Source organism: Bicyclus anynana, chromosome 19 (genome assembly GCF_947172395.1).
Source record: "Bicyclus anynana chromosome 19, ilBicAnyn1.1, whole genome shotgun sequence".
NCBI lineage: Eukaryota > Metazoa > Arthropoda > Insecta > Lepidoptera > Nymphalidae > Bicyclus > Bicyclus anynana.
In genome coordinates, this window is record NC_069101.1 from 12,497,589 (window position 1) to 12,513,204 (window position 15,616).

The window sequence follows — 15,616 nt, forward strand, 5'->3', positions numbered from 1 at the left end:
TAGCGATCGTAGAAAGAGAATCAACTTGCCACTTGGCTACAGGGGCAGATGAGACTATAGCTAGCAAGTTTTCGTTTTATTTTCATCAAATTTTTCATAAGTGCACTAAATGTCCATTACCACGGAATTACTTAAAGCCTATACAAAGATCAGATGTACTCGTGATAGCCCAGTGGTACTCGTGATAGCCCAGTGGATATGACCTCTGCCTCCGATTCCGGAGGGTGTGGGTTCGAATCCGGTCCGGGGCATGCACCTCCAACTTTTCAGTTGTGTGCATTTTAAGAAATTAAATATCACGTGTCTCAATCGGTGAAGGAAAACATCGTGAGGAAACCTGCACACCTGAGAATTTTCTTAATTCTCTGCGTGTGTAAAGTTTGCCAATCCGCATTGGGCCAGCGTGGTGGACTATTGGCCTAACCCCTCATTCTGAGAGGAGGCTCGAGCTCAGCAGTGAGCCGAATATGGGTTAATGATGATGATGATGATGATACAAAGATATGATTTTAATTTTTAATGTAAAATTAAAATTAGTTTTTATGTAAAGATTCTATAATAATTTTATTCATACAATACTAGCTGACGCCGCGCGGTTTCACCCGCGTGGTTTCCGTTCCTGTAGGAATACGGGGATAATATATAGCTTATAACCTTCCTCAATAAATGGGCTATCTAACACTGAATGAATTTTTCAAATCGGACCAGTAGTTCCTCATTCATATTAAATTATTATAAAACACGGCTAAACATCATGTGATACAACATCGAATATAAACTATCATGGGTGTTATTCATGTTAAATTATTATAAAACACGGATAAAACTCATGCGATACAACATCGAATATAAACTATCATGAGTGTTATTCATATTATATTATTATAAAACACGGATAAAACTCATGCGATACAACATCGAATATAAACTATCATGAGTGTTATTCATATTATATTATTATAAAATATGGATAAAACTCATGCGATACAACATCGAATATAAACTATCATGAGTGTTATTCATATTATATTATTATAAAACACGGATAAAACTCATGCAATACAACATTGAATATAAACTATCATGAGTGTTATTCATATTATATTATTATAAAACACGGATAAAACTCATGCGATACAACATCGAATATAAACTATCATGAGTGTTATTCATATTATATTATTATAAAATACGGATAAAACTCATGCGATACAACATCGAATATAAACTATCATGAGTGTTATTCATATTATATTATTATAAAATACGGATAAAACTCATGCGATACAACATCGAATATATGAGTGTTATTCATATTATATTATTATAAAACACGGCTAAAACTCATGTGATACAACATCGAAGTGTGTCCAACTAGTTTGGAACATAAATAAGTTATGAGCTGGTTCATGCAATCATTTTCATTAATTAAAAATCTTAGACATTAATTGCGATAAAAATTGTTGTAATAAATGTATTTTAACAACTTTTGAAACTTGGGCCCATAATTTATACCTTATATTATAGTTTATTTACTATAGACATTAGAGATACCTATCGGTATAAAAATACTATATCCACTGAGCTGCATCTAATAAACGACAATTGCATGTTGACGCTGCACTGCGTCCGCATTATAATTGACTGTAATTGCTCCGTACGGTCTTCGTTCAGAGGAACATAAAACTTGCACATACATTATACATCCATGCTCAGATATATTGTTAACTAGCGACCCGTCCCCACTTTGCAAAGGTCCTATGTAATTACTAATATCATGATTAGTTTTAGAATTTAAACTACCGTGAATGAAGTGAAGTAAATGAACCGTCGGAGAGTCCCCACAACTCAACCCCTCTCCTAGCGCGCAATGCGAGCAGCAGCGCGTCGCGCAGCCGCTTCGCAGTTTGGATCGTGCCGCGATGCAAGAACCAGCTCATGACTAAGGGCCCCGTATGGGTTCGAAACTAATCGGGCATACTCCGACCTAATACCACGTGAGTTTTAGCCGTTGTTTCATAATCAATTGATCATGATTAGTCTATACTACATGATAGTATAGACTAATCTATACTACAGGAAGAGCCGCAATAGTCCAGTGCATACGACCTCTACCTTCGATTCAGACGGCGCCGGCGTAGCTTCAAAACAGATGCGGGGCATGCACCTCTTACTATTCAGTTATGTGCATTTTAAGAAATTAAATATCACTTGTCTCGAACGGTGAAGGAAAAACGTGAGGAAACCTGCATAGCTGAGACTTTTCTTAATTCTCTACGTGTCTGAAGTCTGCCAATCCGTATTTGGCCAGCGTGGTGGACTAAAGCGTAACCCCTCTCATGCTGAGAGGACTTTCGTGCTCAACAGTGAGGCGAATATGGGCTGCTAGTGATGATGACATTCTGAGCTCTTAAGCTCGGACATGGACAGGAACAGCGTGGTGGGTATAAACTCTTCCCTAAAGCCTTGCCCTTCTTCAGGATCAGGAATTCAGGATGTCATCAGTTAAGTAGAAACCATAGACAACGTGCAAACTCAAAATGATAAAATCGACATTCCTGCCACAGTTGGATCCTCAAATTAAACTAAGTTAGATTCAAAGTTCGCGCAACAGAATTTGAGACAAACTTAATTCCGAAGTATCGCGATATTGAGTTAGAACGGAGCCGAAACTGATAACATAATTTATGCTTTTGTGGAACCAAAAGTAAATGCTTACATTATCTATCCGAAGGCTTTTTGTAGACTGTATCATAAAATTAAAAGTTAATTTGACAATAGGGTAGTTGATTCATATCAAATTTAATGTAAAAAAATATTAATTTCGTATAGTACCTACATGGCAGCCGTGATAGCCCAGTGGATATGACCTCTGCCTCCGATTCCGGAGGGTGTGGGTTCGAATCCGGTCCGGGGCATGCACCTCCAACGTTACAGTTGTGTGCATTTTGAGAAATTAAATATCACGTGTCTCAAACGTTGAAGGAAAAACATAGTGAGGAAATCTGCATTCCAGAGTATTTTCTTAATTCTCTGCATGTGTGAAGTCTGCCAATCCGCATTGGGCCAGCGTGGTGGACTAATGGCCTTACCCCTCTCATTCTGAGACTCGAGCGCAGCAGAGAGACGAATATGGGTTAATGAAGTGACATTTTTCATTAGTGTAAATAAAGGAACATAATACACTATGCAGTAGAATAGTACTAATCAACATCCTCAACCACAATCATATATAGGACATAGAAGCAATAATTATTTAATACAACATACAAACTCTTAGTGAACCGCACCACAAACACACAAACTGAGCCACACAAGAGGCTTTCTCAACGGCAATAGGCAAACAACTCAATTTGCAGTACTTAGCTATTCACAAAAGCGAAATAATGCCTACACGGTAGTTTCAAAGCGCGCATATAATTCCCCATCTACTAGGTTTATAGTTGGATCCAGTTAGGGGTAAATTTTGGAAGCTTCTAAAACTAATCAATCAGGTTTGTGCTTTAAATTTACTTGGGACATATATATTTTTAATTAGCAGACGCCTTTGGGGACAAAATATAGCCTATAGCAGTCGGGGATAGTATAGCTTCGCACTAGTGAAAGAATTTTTCAAATCGGTTCAGTAGTTTCGGAGAGTATTCAATGCAAACAAACAAACAATCAAATCTTTCCTTTTTATAATATCAGTAATAAATAAAAGTAATACTGATGGGACGGTTTTTGTGTATGACAGATTTTTCTTCTTCCTCCAAAATGAAATTTTGTGCATTGTCACTTGGATTACTTGAAGAAATAAATTCATCATTTATATCGCTATTCGTTAAAAATCATTTAAAAGTTGTAGTTAACAAATGAGCCTCAATAGCTCAACGGTAAGAGCTGGTTCAATCCTCACCCCGTTGGTCTATTGTCGTACCCACTCCTAGCACAGTCTTTCCCGACTAGTTGGAGGGGAATGGGAATATTGGTCATATTATAAAAGATATGGCAAATATTCCTTTTAAAAAAAATCATGCTCTTCAATGACCCTTATACCCACCAAACGATTGCACAAGATAAACACTGATTTGTATCCTTTGCTTTAACTTTCCTATTTTACTATCGTTTGTATAAAGGTCAGCCTATGGATACGGTTCGTGCGGATTCGAGTACTGAGTATAAAATATTCAGCAGATTTTTCTTTCATGAAAATTTCAGTAATAACCTAGGTTTAGAATTTGGTGTTACACTCCCGTCTCGAAAAGGACGTTTGGCGGTCTATCACGGATATTTTCATTAACATCTGGTAAAGGAAGGTAAAACCTGCATTGAAACATTATAGTGGGACTTCAATCCCCTCATCAATATTCCTATATAAGTCCTGACCCGTGGGCTCAGAATACAGAAAACTCTAGAAGGTGTGATCGAGCATAGGAATGAAGTCGTTAAAATTACTCTATTTTGGCGTAATTTCACGAACAAGCGATTAGACACTAGTGAGTTAGCCGTGTGACATGCTATATAGGTACAATTTTGGATACAATGCGTGCTTTATAATGACGACTGAAAGTGGTTTCTGGTGTTTTCTGTATTCTGAGCCTGTGGGCCATTGAAGTAGGTTGATGAGGACATGATTTTGGTGCCTCCTAAAACTGTCAACAAAGGTCCGAATCGCTCCTCAAAAGCAGGAGCTGCTACGGAACCATCAATACTTGTGACCCGACTCACACTTGGCCGATTCCATACAATATTGGCATCGTAATTGTGTCGGGCGCCAACTGCGATTGCATATCAATACGTCCGTCGTAATTGAGCTTATTGCTCGCCTTTTATTGGCCTTTATTCTATTACGAGTCTGATTGGACCGTGCAATGTTCAATACTCGAAGTTTGTTATATCTACAGCAAGTATCTAGAGCCGTGATAGCCCAGTGGATATGACCTCTGCCTCCGATTCCGGAGGGTGTGGGTTCGAATCCGGTCCGGGGCATGCACCTCCAACTTTTCAGTTGTGTGCATTTTAAGAAATTGAATATCATGTGTCTCAATCGGTGAAGGAAAACATCGTGAGGAAACCTGCATACCAGAGAATTATCTTAATTCTCTGCGTGTGTGAAGTCTGCCAATCCGCATTGGGCCAGCGTGGTAGACTATTGGCCTAACCCCTCACATTCTGAGAGGAGACTCGAGCTCAGCAGTGAGCCGAATATGGGTTGATGACGACAGCAAGTATCTAGCAGTGGCGTGCACAAAGTTCTTAATAAGGTAGGCTCTTTACATAGACATTGCACAAAACTCCTTCTCTATAACACGTTCGTAATGTGTCATTAGGGTAGGACGTGCATTTGCTCAAATGAAGTGTATTCATCGAAAATCAATACAATAAAAAAATTAATATAATTATTAACTTATACTTCTAGAAATAGACATTGGACATTCAGGCTGAGTCTTACCGCAAAACATGAGCCAGCCCTTCTGTCACCAGTCGAGGTAATTAGCTGCGGTGAAATATTTCTATAACTTTTTAATACTCTTGACTCCATGACCCAAGTATCACGACAAAAAGGAAGCCTTCCAAACTAATGGTAGAGTCACTTATTCGCTATAATTAGCTAGTCGACACTTTTTTTTAAAAGTCTTAATTTATTATTCATTAGCGTTTTACTAGATTGAATAAAAATATTTCATTTTGTTGAGACATGAATACATTAAATAATTATTTGACAATATGAGCCAAAACGCTGTCGGTCATGATGGTCTACCTATATTTTAACTGTTTCATGACGTCACGTGGACACTAAACCTTAACCAAACTGAGTATTTGACAAAATTATCAGTTAATAATAATTAATGATTTTAAACTTATTTCGTGGTTGTTCATTATGAATTTTATTTATTTATTCGCATCTCGCAATTTCAGTCCCGTCGTGACCACGATCCATGCAATTGGGTCGAAATATCGACATTAAAAATCTCGTAGTTTTATCGTGGTATGTACCTACCCGTTTAAATAAATAAAATTCATAATAACAATTTGTTTGGTAACATTTCCGATGTTAGTTTACCAGCGTTCTTATCCTCGGTCCACGCAACAGAGAAATTAACCAGGAAAATTTTAGCATCCACACTAGTTAATTTTGAAGCGTCGTATGACTGAGGCCATGAATGCTTGCTTTTTTATTTATATTATTGTTTGATTGTTTAGGTGGTTAATTTAGTTAAATATTTAGTTAGTTTTAGATTTCCTTAGTTTTAGATAATGTAAATGGTTATAAATGATGAATAAATAAAATTTTTCTCCTTAAAATGCAAAAAACGTATCATCTTTGGCTGCTAATTTTAATTTTCAAATTCCGCCGGTTGGGTTGCAAGTTTATCTAAAAATATATATCCGCCATTTTTCAAGTTACATAATATTTCAGATGTTTAAAACATAAAAAAGTGGGCCGTAGCTTCACTAATACTTACGTTACTACCTACCATAAATTACTTTATTATTTTAACTACTTTGCCAATAAAACGATAAGAATTTGTCTAGAGATTTAACAATTTTTTTCAATGTCTTAACCAAAAAGCAATTTATAATAAGGTCTTTCTTCACCTTTTTTCACTTACATTGATTTTTGTTTTTTGTTATTTGGTAAGTTTTGTTAATTACGTAGGTACATTCGGCATATATGGGCAACATTAATTAAAAACTGAATGTTTTTAACATTTAGATAAATAATAGAACACGGGACATGATACAAATATTTTGTTTATTTGGACGTGTACCTAAATTGTTTCGGTAACTTTCATAATGAGTAGATACTTTGCTTCCTAAAAACAAGCTTTTTAAAACCCTCTTTATGGCTCTTATTATCTTAACCTAGAAGGTGAAGTTTTATTCATGAAAACAATGTAATATTTTCCTTACTATCTTCAATTTTATAGTTTTGATTAAAAATATGTATGATAATTCAAGATAGTATCCGATAGATATAATTTGAAATCATCGTTATTTTTTATAAATATTTGTTAATTGTATAGGTATATATTTGCACAATATTGTTTTTTATATACACATACAATATTGTTTTTAAAAAACATTTACTTAGTCGAGGGTACTACAACATTGATGAGTTCCTTAAAGATAAAAGCGCTTGGAGGCCATTGGATCAGCTTCCACCTTTACACAGGAAATAACAACTATAAGAAATTGTAATTGTTATCAATTGTAAATTATAATACTGTATGACTTTTCAAAAGAGCAACTGTTGAGTTTCTTGCCGGTATCTTCTCAGCAGAACCTGCCTTCCGAACCGGTGGTAGAATCATTACAAATAGTCAACTGACGTGTCAAAAGTGCTTGTAAACTGAGCCTACTTGAAATAAATGATTTTTGATTTGATTTGATTTTAATGCGTATCTAACAATATTAACAAATAATTGATTTGATTTAATTTTATTGGTTGATTGTTGCTGTAAAAATTTATTGATTGATTTAGTTAAAACCGAATAAAAGATGCAGCTTTTAAGTTGTATTTTTGTACTGAAAAGTAAGGATACTAGCTTCGTAATTCAAATTAAAATTCATTTATTTATTTAATTTAATAGACCTAATTTACTACCACTGTTGAAACGTCAAATTTGACAGTTTGTAAAGACTCTACCATCGGTTCGGAAGGCAGAACCTCACTATCAGTGAGGTAGGAGGAGGTATACAGAATCAGTTAACAATTAGAATAGGAATACAAGATGAAATGTATGAATTTTCCATTTTTATTATTTCCAATATTAGTAGGTATAGTTCTAAGAACTTTCAGATTAAGACTTTTTTACTTTGTACGATTCTTTAGCTTTTGACGTACGTACTTGTGGTTTTATTTATTATTTTAAAAACAAAGAACCTAAAGTCAGATTTACGCACATACCACGTAGACAATATTAAAAAAAAAATATGATAGAATAATTACCTTTTTCAGATTTTTTTCATTATATTTTGGATATATAGTCGTAATTAAAAATTAATTTACACGTAAGATTTAAATTTTCGAGCATTTTCGAGAAATTTCATATACGCATCAGATATTAAACATAACACTCGGTAAAAATATATTTTAAGCCATTTACCTTATTAGCGTCTGAAAATATTTTGCCGCGTTGTGGGCGGGAACTTTCCCGCCTAACTGTTTTCGAAAAGCGCGGTCACCGCGCGACCATTTTCACGTCACACACAACCGCTCCGCCACCCGTCGCGATCACGACTGACGAGTAATCGCTCAGAAACCGCCCTCGCCAAACAAAACCCCACCCGTAAAGAGCATTTTAGCACGCGCCACCCCCTCCCCGCGCCCTGATTTAATAGCGAACGCGGGCACTGATTCACTTAGCGGAACGCAACTACCGAAACCCTCTCTCTCTGTCGTGCGCCCACCAAACTAATCTCCCGTCTCGCTCCCTCCCGAACACGAAAGTTGAGCGAAGGAGCGAGACGGCGACGATCGCGGACACTTCTTTCCTCCAACTCGATTTGCATGCGGGGGTCGCTCGGCAAACTTTATGTCCTCGTTTCGTAAATTATTTATACGTTTGGAAATACTTTTAACGGCGTGCTCGGGACTCCGAAAAAAAAGAAGCCACACACGTACCAACTTTAATTCACTCAATCTTTAAGCATCTACAGACATGACAACTAGGTTAACTTTATTCCACTAGACTTAGGTACAAGCTTTGCCTATCTTTTAGAACTTATAAGCGTAATACTTATAGTAAGAATTTGTTATGATCACTTTAGAATCATAGGACTATTCAGAATATCTACAACAACATTTTTTTTCATATACATAGGTATTGTTTAATCAATAAACTAGTAAGACACGAGGGCATCATGAGTATGAGTAGCTATTGCACTACAAGTCAACTTTCAAGTATTTAAACAAAGAAAGTGAAAAAAATCTCATCTCAGAAATCCAAAAATTTTTTTTTAATGAAATCATTTAGTAACTGACTTATGACATCTTGGAGTCGAGTCTGGATCGGGCTATGAATAATATTTGAAGTTTCATTTCTTCCCAAATATTCTCTATGCTGTGCAAAAAATTCTGTAAGCCCCAATTGAAGCAAGTCAAGCTGAGGATCCAGATCATTATCAACACGATATATAAGTACATAAGATATAGTTACGGAATCCAACATTATCGCCATTAGTCCGCCATGCAATCAACCATGGTAAGACTAAACTCCCAGACAAAATCCTCTTCTAAAATAGAAAAGAGTAAAACAGGTTGTTGATGATCATAATTGGAACTGATTAAAAAGTCGGTACGTCTATATACGCGTATAGATTGAGTCAATGGAAACGAGAATTAAGTGACCGGCCGGTCAGATTACTGCGCGGGACGTTAATCCAATTTGTTCATGTTCTGTGATCAGTTCGGGAACTTAATTTGTACGTTACCCGATCCGCCGTCGATGCAAATCGAATTGACGACAACTTTTCTTTTAAGTTCGGTCACGGAAATGGATTAGACCTTTTGTTGTGGCCGGCTTTCGTAGCACTTCGTAGCTACAGCGTAGACGTCTCGTAGACACCTGGTAGACACACGTGCAAATGAATAATAATATTCTCCTTATTAAATTTTCGGCTACGACTGCCAATCTAATGTTGAGAATGTAGAGATAAAACATATTATGTAACCTACGCAATACATATTATAGTGCACAAGTGTGTACGCAAAAACAGGTGCACTCTCTACAATTTTTTCAAAAGAGCAACTGTTGAGTTTCTTGCCCGTATCTTCTCAGCAGAACCTGCCTTCCGAACCGGTGGTAGAATCTTTACAAATAGTCAACTGACGTGTCAATAGTGCTTGTAAACTGAGCCTACTTGAAATAAATGAATTTTTGAATTTTTTGACAACGGCCATAATTACTTTACCTTCATAGTCCGACGAAAAGGTAAACCGATATGACCGCTGGAAGATCAGGCGCAGGACCAACGGCTTCTCGTCTAAATTGCTCGTAATTTTACCTAGCAGCTCACTATTGTTCTTGAGTATTATTTAATCTAAGGAATGATCGCAAGATCTCATTTTCACTCGTTTTTTCAATTCAAGTAACGAACTTTCTTTAAATAGGTACTTCACGATACATATATGACCAACTAAATGACCAAATGCTAAAAAAGCCTAGCCTATTGCTATGCTAGGGAAGAAGACACTACACAAGTAGGTACGAGTATTTAGCTAATGTTCAAAATTCAAAAAATTATAAGCTTAAAATTAGTTTAATGCAATTAGACCTAATTTACAAGCACTTTTGGATGCATCAAGTTCGCTAGGAGGTTATTGAGCCACATATACGCTACCTTTTTGTCCCGAAAAGTCTTATAGTTATAGTATAGTTCACGAAGGATGTAAAAAATGAACTTCACGAGATCTAAGTCGCAGCCTTCCTCCACTACGTTGTAAGAAGTCAAACTAATTGGAGAAGACCGTTCCTCTTCGATTGTAAGATGACAGAATACTTGTGTAGGTAGCTACACGTTTATTTTTTTATAAATTAATATTTATCAATTCTTTTAAATATGACCAATATTCCCACTAACTATTAGAATAAACTTCTATCTTTTCCAAGTTAGTCTGCTTTCATCTTAGACTCAAAGCACTTGTCAAATGCTAGTCGGTACACCTTACCACTATATCCAAAGCCATAGACTTCTCGCTCAACGAAAGACCCGCTCAAGATTTGGACAGCGATTGGGTCGGTACGACAACATGACGATAGTGGGACAGGTACGCGACGTGAATGTCATACTGCAGGCGAAACGATCCCGTCTCAGTCTTTCTTACCGACATGACGTAGTCTGCATGATTTCTCAAGCATTTTGGAACAAGATGTCAAGTGATTTTGACACAGGACGCGAACCTGGGACCTCATAATATAGTTTAGGCTAACCTGAACCAGGCAGTGAGATAAATGTGCAAAACTTTAACACAAAACGATAATTATCAAATATCTCTTTTCCTTAACGAAATATTCCACAGCAAGTTCAGTTCCAGTTAAAAAACAAACCACAAAAAAATCCGAATCATACAAAATGAATGACAACGGCATTAAGAAATTAAACTAAAGACAATCCCACTTCTGATTACATCTCAACAAAATGCCACGCCAATTTGGACTCTACGTCAATAGACACAACTAACACGGATTACGGACAAGAGATTTTCAACAGTAAACAAATCTTTGGCAAGGTGTAAGTGACAATAAAGCGATAGCTTAGTCGGGGCCGTCTTCAAGTGGGACGGGGGGGTTCAGGGGGGGAGGAGGTGGAGTCATACGTCCGTCTCCCTCTGGCGGGTCGCGAGTCGCGCTCATCCGTTTTATTTCTTGTTTGGCCGTTGCGCCTTCCCCATTTGCTACATAATTTATTTTAAGCGCACCGCATTTAAAAAATTGGCTCCGCACTCGTGTTTAGGCGGCGAAATGGAGTTTGCGGACGTCGGCGTCGGTGAAATGATAATAATATGATAATTGATTAGGTACATTTGAACTGTTTTTGCAATCGTTAAATGGTTTCGACGAGTATTATCCGCTATCTCATAGTATGAAACATACTTCGTTTCTTACCAACTGTTTTTTTTTATTTTATGATCATTCATCATCATTAGCAACCCATTTTCAGCTCACTGTTGAACACGAGTCTCCTCTGCGGATTGGCAGACTTCACACACGTAGAGAATTAAGAAAATTCTCAGTTATGCAGGTTTCCTCACGATGTTTTTCCTTCAACGTTTGAGTCACGTGATTTTTTAATTTCTTAAGATACACACACAACTGAAAAACTCGTAACTTTAATTTTAAGTTTTCGACTTTAATTAATTGCCTGGTATTTCTTATGATAATAAAATAAAATGGAAGTATTTGAAAAATCCCCAGATGTCATAAAATTATTAATTAGGTACACTCTTGATCAAGTCATCAATATTCTCAGTGCGCTTTCATTTGAGTCCCCACTCGAGTATATATGCAGATATTCGGTTGTTCTTCCCCTCTTTCACATCCCATAATTTTTAAACGGCTCAACCGATTTTCATTAAACATGTCTAAGAATACTCGTCCGTAAGTCATCAAAACCTAAATTGCATCCGTTCGAGAGCTATGGTGCCACAGACAGTCTGACAGACAGGTACTTCAAACACTTATAAACTTATAACACCCTTCTTTTTGTGTCGGGGGTTAAAAATATGTTCACCACATTTTTATAATAAAACTTTCAGGCATCGCAGAACTCTTGTTTTATTATAAAAATGGTGGAAATTATAAAAAAAGTTTACAGGGTTAAATAACGTTATTTCAAATACATAATTACCAAAAAGAACTGAATAAATACAATAAGTCTAAAGTTTAGAGGTTATTGAGCAACATTTATTTAATTAACAATTAATTGCCTTTTAGTCCCGAAAAGTCCAGTAGAGTAGGTAGGTAGGTACTTCCTCAAACTTCGCGTGGGATCTATTAGGTAGATTAGATAAATTATAAAAAACACCACCAACCACTGTTAGTACCCATTATCGAGGGGTGATGACTTGATGGAAGTAATCAACAGCATTAAAGATTTGTTAAGCTCATCTAAGTGCTCGAGTAAATCCAAAAATCTCCTCTTCGACTGAGCTGCAAGGCCATTTAAATTACAGCTTGTAAAACTTGCTCTAACGCCCTGGTTTTCGATGAATTAACAGTTAAAATCAATGAAAAGTATGTAGTTTATGGTCTTATATTACAAACATCTCCGTTGTCTGGAAATTAACGCCGAATTTATTTCATTTTTACAGCCGCGGTTTTATCGTTTAAGCTGTTACATATTTAAAGGCTCATTTCCCGTCTACAGTTGATACAATGTTTCTTACTTTATCTGTTCCCTGTTTTTTACTTTTTAAAGTGTATTAAAAATGTAGAGTATCTATCTATTACTGGCATAATAATACCATTAATTGGTTGTCTGCACAGTCAATATAATAATGTCAACATAATAAATATAGGTACAGTATCTAAGGTTTTTAATTCGGAGAGCGTATGTGCGAATCCGGTGCATTTTTAGAAATTAAATATTACGTGTCTCAAACGGTGACACATAATAATCAATTTATTTTATCAACATGGAAAAACATCATGAGCGTCATCACGTGTTCGTGCATTAAGTATCATCATCATCGGCTTTAATGGCCGACAATATCAAGAAGTCGAAGCCGACAACATTCGATCCCCGCCCGCTGAGCAATAGGGTAGTTGACTCATATCTATAATATACTTAAACCTTGTACATATGTTTTCTGTGACTAAACAATATTAATTTCGCATAGTACATGGTATAAGTGTCCGAAATTTAACGATAAATAAATAATAAAAGTTAAGGATTTCATAAAAAACTAATTTAAAAATCATTTATTTTTTAAAATTTTCCAAACGTCAAAAACGCTGTCGTCCGTTTTTTGACGTCACAATTTTAATTGATGTGCTAAATGTCAAACTAATAGTTAACTAATATTTTTGTCAAACGCTCCGTTTGTATGGAATTTGCTAATTAATGTGATTGTGACGTCATGAAACAGTTGAAATATAGACCATCAAGGCCGACAGGCGTTTTTGCTCGTATTGACAAAAATATATTTAAAAACTAAAATTTTCATGTAGAAAAATCACTTCTCAAAATATATGAAATATGTACGATAATAAAGTATTTAATACTTTATTACCATTTAAAAAAAGTGCCAACTAGCCTATTGCTGTATCAATTATTAACTCAGTTTTTTCAGATTAATTGGAGGGAACGAGAGTGTTGGTCATATTTAAACAATACAGAAAGTTTTTTTAAAAAAAACTATCGTAATACACAAATAAAATAATAATAAAAACAGGCAATGGAAAACATTAAATTAATAGAGCAAATCGGTCTGTAATGACCCGTGCCATTTACAAGACACAAACGTACAACAAAAGAGAGGCGACCGCAAGGGTTTAAAAGCTTTCTTCAATAAATCACTGGGGGTCGAAAAAACCCCAACGAGGGGTCGCCACAAAAGAGATACAATTACGCAAGCATTGATGTAGTTATTATGGAGCGATTAAGTGTTTTCGCGAGTCATTCTATCATTACTATTTTCTTGTAATATCTATACTTACAATAAAACTGTAACAGGTCCAATTCTGTACATCTAAGATAGTTTGTAAATTTTTGTTGGAAGGTCAATACTAAAGCGAAAAATATTTTTTTTGTCCGTATTTTTGTTGAGCGGGCGTTACGCTGAAACTACTAAATAAATTCAAATGAAACTTGGCACGATTTGAGATAGTAATACGATACTTTTTGTCGCGAAAATAAAATCAGAAGGGGTGAAACGGGCTGAAAGTTTGTATGGAGTCCTTCATTTTTCAAGTTATATAATTGTAAAAATTAGTATGTATGTGTTGTACTAAAAAAAAAAGAAATACTAATAGTAATGTTATTCAAATTTTTTCAAAATTGTATCCATAAAAGGTTCAAAAAAGGGAAAAGTATTTTTTAATACACATTTTAGCCCATTGTATAACAATCTACTATTTTGTTTTCAAATAGGTACTTTTTGATTTACAATTAAAATAATTGTAATAGTTTTAAAATTATTATAAATTATTATAAATAGAGCCGTGATAGCCCAGTGGATATGACCTCTGCCTCCGCTTCCGGAGGGTGTGGGTTCGAATCCGGGCATGCACCTCCAACTTTTCAGTTGTGTGCATTTTAAGAAATTAAATATCACGTGTCTTAATCGGTGAAGGAAAACATCGTGAGGAAACCTGCATACCAGAGAATTATCTTCATTCTCTGCGTGTGTGAAGTCTGCCAATCCGCATTGGGCCAGCGTGGTGGGCTATTGGCCTTAACCCTCTCATTCTGAGAGGAGACTCGAGCTCAGCAGTGAGCCGAATATGGGTTGATGACGACGAGTTTTAAAATTAAAATAATCGATAATCTTAAATTCCACAAACGAAACAACTGGTTCTTTTATGGAATTTAAGGTTATCGAACAATCTTGCTTTCTTTCTAACGACTTAAGACATACTGTCTACGTCGTAACTCGTAAACAACCAAGCATTGATACAGCCGTCCAAGAACTGTGAGATTAAAATCATTTTGTACCGTCTTTGAGGGTTGTATCCTGTACAGTATAGTTGTATCTTAGCATTTTTCTGCTAAATTACAGTCCGTGCGCTGTAGCATTGTGCGAGTGACAGTTGCCTGTATTACGTTCATAATACGTACTAGTGTCATCATAACTTTCAAGAAAGAAACTTTCAAGAGTGAATTAAATTCACCCTTACCATGCTACAACGCACGAACTATAACACAAATAAAGCGATAATAAGGCCTTACGATCTGCGTAAAATTAACAATGTTACGACATCTGCGTTCAAAAATGCTACTTTTTATTTAAAGCGAACAGTGTAAAGGCATCTTAATACTGTAAATATAAACATATCGGATTTTAAACAAACTTTTTAGTCATCAGACTGCCAAAATTAATATGCATAGGTAGTGTTTGGCTAGTGAAAGTAGAGTCTGAAATCACCCGGTAAATTAAAATAAATATCTATTAATCTTTATAAAAAAA

The 15,616-nt window shown here is 35.8% G+C and overlaps 1 protein-coding gene across 1 annotated transcript in view; it reads right to left on the reverse strand.

Annotated features, from left to right (window-relative positions):
- LOC112044601 (dorsal root ganglia homeobox protein-like) overlaps positions 1–10,847 on the reverse strand; it is a 108,642-nt gene extending 97,795 nt beyond the window's left edge. Inside the window, exons 1-2 of the mRNA XM_052887605.1 lie at positions 10,814–10,847; positions 8,094–8,104 (exon numbers count right to left, since the gene is read on the reverse strand). Coding sequence (XP_052743565.1) covers positions 8,094–8,104; positions 10,814–10,847 — 45 coding nt within the window. The remainder of the gene's footprint in view (positions 1–8,093; positions 8,105–10,813) is intronic.
- Between the last annotated feature and the right edge of the window lie 4,769 nt (positions 10,848–15,616).